At 42.6% G+C, this 6,186-nt stretch overlaps 1 protein-coding gene across 2 annotated transcripts in view; it reads right to left on the bottom strand.

Annotated features, from left to right (window-relative positions):
• Positions 1–6,186, bottom strand: part of ephb1 (EPH receptor B1) — a 150,562-nt gene that overhangs the window by 88,814 nt on the left and 55,562 nt on the right. For both annotated transcript variants that reach the window (XM_029452994.1, XM_029452995.1), the window contains exon 3: positions 389–1,070. In XM_029452994.1, the coding sequence (XP_029308854.1) occupies positions 389–1,070 (682 nt within the window). The remainder of the gene's footprint in view (positions 1–388; positions 1,071–6,186) is intronic.

Raw genomic sequence — 6,186 nt, 5'->3', positions numbered from 1 at the left:
GTAAAGTAGGCTGCACAGAAGGCTGTCATTCGCTTCAGATTAAAAAGCAATGCTAATGTGCCTTTCTAGTACGCCGGAAGTGGATTTGATCAAGGTAGAAGTGAGACACATCATGCTCAGCAAAACGCATGAAACACAATCAATTCAGGCATTCCAATGATGGGGGAAAACTGTGATCCAAGGTACACTGACGCCTTGTGATATGCAAGCCTAAAATAGCACAATTTATGTCACCTGTCTTATTTATCCTATGATGAATAGTCAATTATTTTAAAAGCGATTGAATGATGAAAAGCAAAGTAGGCTGTTTGCAACTATCAAAGGTCATTCTTAAATAGCAACTTCAGGATGTTAATGACACATGTATCTTGTTCTACTTATCACTTACCTCGACACACGTTGCCATTGTCAGGTTCAAACCCAGCCTTGCATGTGCAGCTACCGATAGGAACCATCCACTCTCCGTCTCCGTTGCAGTACAGCTTTATAGGGACATCTACTTCCTCTGAGTTGGGAATGCAGATTCCTCTTGCAATTACCAGGGAGGTGCTCTCAGCCCCTGTCATGGTTTCTGGAAAGATTGCAAAGTTCTGGACCACACTTGGGCACTTCTTATAAAAGACCCTGACTGACAGCAGAGACATGCAGGCGCCATAGTCTTGAAAGGCCAGGTAGAAGCCATTTTTAGACAATGGGCCAAAGCTCCGCACTTCTGTGTTGACCTTCATCAGGCGTCCACCAAAGTCCACCTGCGAGAAACTTTCATCTGCAGCAATGGTGTCCACCTTGAGGTAAGGGGCCTCCATCCAGAAGGCGGTGCCTTTAGTGGCAATGACAGCATCACTTTCGTAGTAATAGAGATTAAACGTCTCCTTGCATGACCCAGGGACATTGGGGATGGAGCTGCAGTCCCGCACGGTGAATCGAATCTCCACGTAGATGCGCTGCGCCCCACGGCGATCAATGAAGGTGGTGAGGAGCCAGTTGTTTTGACTGGGCTCGAAGACATTACACACCTGGTAGGTCCTGATTGTGTTGAGGTTTTCGTCATAGCCGCTCACCTCCTCCCACTACAGAAAGAAAAGGAGAGAAGAGTGCACATGGTTGATTAGTAGTCATCGGTGATAAGGCTTTGGAGCTCATTTTATGATAGCGAGTCCTAATATTGACTGAGCTACAGAGCATTTGTACACATATCAGTAATCTCCCTAAGGCACTAAATTTGAGTCTATACTTCCTGGATTAACAGAAAGGAATCAGCCTGTTGAGCAGTGGGGCTTATCCATCCATTGAGAATACACAAATGTCCTTCTTTTTCTCAATTATAAACAATTCTTTAAGGGCAGCAACAGAAAAAATAATAATACCACTTTGCCAACTTGTTCTCTAAATACGCTCAACTGCAGTAGTACTGTATGTGCACTGCAACTATAAGCACAAACCCCGTAATTACTTTGGATGTGCTGCTATTTACCATCTATGCCGAGCGTGGCAAGGCACAGAGTTGATGAATTATAAAATGTGGTGTGTAACAAATTTAAGATTATGCACTATTGAATTACAATTAGACAGACGGGGGCTACTACATGACAGCCAAGAGCCGGTCGGATTAAAAGGCAATTGCCTGCAGACTGTACTGAAATACACTGCAGGCCATTTCTTGCAGGTGTGACCTAGAAAGTATGTTGGATGAGCATCAGAAGCCCCTTGGGGTATTAACTCAGTGCACAAAATCATGATGAAAATGTGCCATTACTATTTGGCTGGAATCACTGAGAAATTACTGAAATAAAAAGATGCTTGCCCAGAAGTCCGCTTTCAGATGAAAATAGCTGTGTTATACGTTGGCATACAGCTGTAGAGCAGGATGCAAAAAACATGAAAGCCGTATGCATTAGGACAGTCCCATTAAAGACATACTGACTTGTAAATAATGTTTTGAGGTAGAGAGAGTGATTTGAAACAGTTTTGAACTTCTTCTTCTCATATAGTTATATAATAGTGTGGAGTAATCCATTCTTTTTACTACTATTTTAAGCAAAAGCTAGGCTCACAAATCTATTTATTTTATAACCCCCCCCCCCCCAATGATCCAAACAGCTGTAGGCCAGAAGTAGTTAATGAGGTCTGTAGTGGAGTAAGTGGGCCTCCAGTCAGTTCGTGTTTCTTGTGAGCATATATCTCCTCGTGCTTCATCCTACTTCTGACCTTTAAAGCCCCAGCTGCTCAATCAGGCCTAATGGAGAGGTGAACACATCCACTATCCACACACAGCCCCAGCAACCGGTCAAATGATAGAAAAAATTCAGACATCTTGTAAGATGAGTACATAAAATGATGTGAGACGAGATACAAAAGGATACATATGGGCTGTCAAAATTGGGGTTTGAATATATAAAAAAACAATGATGATAAAACTATTTGGAGGAAGAATACATGTAAATATCTGGAGACAAAGAGGTTTGGGTCTGGTGTAGGCAAGGAGAGGGAGGGGGGAGAAGACACATGGAGAACAGTGACACTGGTGACATGATAAACGAGTTTACAGAAATCTGAGGTGCAAATTAAAGCCTTTTTTCACCGCTGCTCCCTCAGTGCCCACTTCGCTGTGTTCTTCTCCACCCCTCCTCTCTTCCCCTTCTGCTCTCTTCTCTCGTCTCTGCTCTGTAATGACCATTCATCAGCATTACAGGAACCTGTCCCTTTCAGCACTGCCTGTTCATTAATACAGCCAGCCCTAGGCTCCTCTGCACCCGTCTGCTCCAGTCTAGGAGGGGGTCCTCACCGCCCCTCGTCTAGCCAAATGACCACCATATTTCACGCCAGAGAGAGGCCCAAGGCGTCTGCGATAATGCCCGTCTGAAATCTGTCCAGAAATTCATTGGCTCATATAATAATAAACTGCAGATTTTTTTATTTCCTCATCGGTAGATATTCAGTGTCACCATTGTTTCAAAAGACAAAGAAAACTATTACAGGTGCATCAGTTACTTAGCAGAAACTTTGCGGCTCAGTTTCCTTACATCCTTACAGCGATTTGTATTCATCTTCTGTTTACGTCTGTGTTTGTGTATGTGCACTTGGAGATCATGCTGTTCATAATTTGATGGTTTACCGACCACATATTGATTTGCTGGCTGTTGTTTTGCTGTTGCAGAGCTTGAGGCTACACATCACATTTCTGCTTCTGTAGCGTCCTAAACATTTGATTACGCTGAGTATTAACGTTATTATCAATTATTTAACACCTTTATCCTGCTCTAACAACATTGTAATGCATGGGATTTAAGGAGCAAGAACACTATCTATGTAGGCAGCACATGCCCTGGAGTTACATCAATAATCTCTGCCTAGGTTTCCTATTGCTTTGCTCTTCCACAGACCTTTTACATCATTTAAATCAAATCTATCTCCTGCACCACTCCATGACATCTCACTGACCTTGCCAGAGAAGTGAGAGAAGAGAAGGCATCATCACCTTTCATCTTACTGATAATGGCATTCCCTGGTCCTTGCATCCATTTCCTCTTCAAGGGTGTGTGTATAAAAAACACTGTTAGTCCTGCACTGTGCATATTTATTCCATGAATTATGGATTTAAGCGGAGATGTATGTTCAAGGCATGTATCATTCATATTGGCTCAAGGTGAGCAAGGTGTGGGAGAGAGATTACAGTGAGATTCTCTGATATGTTCCCAAGTCCTATTTTGTACTACCTCACATTTGTCGTTGCTTTAGATCTCCCATAAGTTCAGGTGATAGAGGCTGTGGATTTGAAATTGAAGTAATGGCAAATAGAATATAGTGGGTAGTAGCGTTAGACTATGCAAGATCACTTTTATGTACCTCTATAAAGTAAGCTCTCTCCCAATTAGTTTTACTGTACATAGTTCTGCATCGCTACAGCTATAGTTTATCATTAAAAATCTCACTGAACACAAACTTTCTTGCTGATGAAACTGCGGACAAATATTGAGAGCCTCTTTACACAACACTCATTTTCATGCCAACAGAATGTACCCATTGGCTCCACTCTAATAGCTTTGCATGCGTCAGTAATATAGGAGACACTCTTCCCCCTATCCCTGATTCTCAAGTGTGGCCATTGTGTGTGTCATTATGGCTGCTCTGTTTTATGGGCAGTAGCGAGGAGATGGAGGGGCTATGGATTCACAGAGTGCTTAATGTTTGTGTTAATGACCAGTCACAGCTAGCTGAGCTGGAGAAGAGGGCAGAGGAAAGAAAGAGACAGAGTGATGGATAAAAGAAAAATACAAGAGTGGAAAGAAATCAAGGAGAAGGGGCGGGGGGGGGGGGTAATATATTCAGGCTGATGTTCCCCTTCCCACAGCCTCAGCTCACTGCCATCAATCCATCGATATTCTGCCCTCATAAAGGCCATTCATCACATTGATCTACTGCCATTACCTTCAAAGGCTAAAATAACACAGAGCAGCTCAGATGGCCCAGTCTTGCTCAAGAGGACTGCATCATCCAACAGTGAGATGGGGACAAGTAGAGGCCAATTCACAAAGCTGTGAGTAACCTATCAGAATATGGATGTAACACCTGTTGACAATAATAGGAGAAATGGACTGGACTAATGAGTCATTTAGAGCAGGCATGGTGGGAACAACCGCACACATGCTGCAAGACTCCAGTCAAGCTTGATACTATAACAAAGGCTATGGGGAAGAGGTCTGTCCTGAGAACAGTACAAAAGGTCAAATAGCTCGTTTCCAACACATTAACCTTTTTTAGGAAAACAGAAACTTATTCAGAAAACGTTTTGAGTAGCTCAGGAAATGTCTTAATGTAGTTCCTGGGCCATACATCCTGTCCCCCAAATGTCCCTGGCCTGGAGGTTGCAATTTCTAATTGGCAATGAGCTATCAGGGACAATTTTAGAGCTGACCATTGCCGATTGGTCAAACGCAAGCCTCAAAGCTGCAACAACTTGTTTACAGCAGTCACTCACACAATAATCAACAGTGGGTGCTAGTAATATCAATGTTTCAATGCTGATGTACACTATGACAACATTCAGCAGATCATCACTATTCAGAAGACAAGTGTTCAGCCTTTTGTGTTGCCATTTTCACTCTCCCCCTCTGCAGGTCTCCTTTCCAGTATCCATTTAAAGAGTTGCACTGGAGAAGATAATAAAGAACGATGGTGAAAATGTGTCTCCAGAAAAGCTGCTTCTTTCAATTATGGGTAATTGACCAAATCTTCAAGTTTCTTTAAAAGCGGAGGAAACATTAACAAGAGTGTGCAAAAAAAGATCTTTATTTTTTTAGGTTTAACTGAGTTATGTTCCTGGGGCTCCAGTTTTCCTGGGACTATTTAATGCAAGTATGCCATTGGTTGCCACAGAATGAAATTCAGGAATAAAGTAAGAGCATTACGACTTCTGTCCTGATATACTGTAACTTTACCCTTAATCATACAAAGCAGCTAAAACACTTTGCAGACATAGGTCTGCTTGTGGCTCGGGTTTAACTACACATCCACAGAGACAAGAGTGAGAGGTCTTGGCTACTTTAAGCTTATAATTCATCAGCAGTCAATTAACATGAGACAGAGACTTGAATAGAGAAGCATCTATTGGGCTGATCTTTAACCTTCAGTTTGCTGTCTGATTTTCAAGTCCCACTCACTCACTGCTTTTCAAATCCATCAGCGTAGTTAATACAGCTACATACTCCGACATACTGAACACAGACGGATGATGAGCAGCTGAGAGCATTTTCCACATTTAAAGCTCCTCAGCCCAGAAAGGTCTACAAATTGCCATCGCAAATAGCAGATGAACGTCTGGTAACTGTTTCTTGAACGGCAGTCAAACCTCCCATAACCAAGCCTGAGAATGGGCTTTACAGCAGGACCCAAGGCAAGGTGTATTAAATAGTACACAGCAACGGCCAAATGTAACTGCTTTACCGACACTTCATTCCCTTCGACTTTGTCCCAGACTACGCTCTGCTGATGCAGTTTACTGAATTTGGTGTGCCTTTTTCAGTTAAGGCACTCAACTTTGAGCTTACCCTTCAAAGGGACAATCGGTAGGAGAGGTTGCTTCAATTTTTTATGTGATCCCCAAAGGATTCTAGGACTTGATGTGTTTATATAGTGTTTCTTCCAACAGTATGGCGAGGGTGTTGGGTTTACATCTGTAACCACAAG

Source organism: Cottoperca gobio, chromosome 17 (genome assembly GCF_900634415.1).
Source record: "Cottoperca gobio chromosome 17, fCotGob3.1, whole genome shotgun sequence".
NCBI classification, from domain to species: domain Eukaryota; kingdom Metazoa; phylum Chordata; class Actinopteri; order Perciformes; family Bovichtidae; genus Cottoperca; species Cottoperca gobio.
Note: the sequence above shows the minus strand (reverse complement) of the source record. Positions and strands in the feature narration are given on the sequence as shown.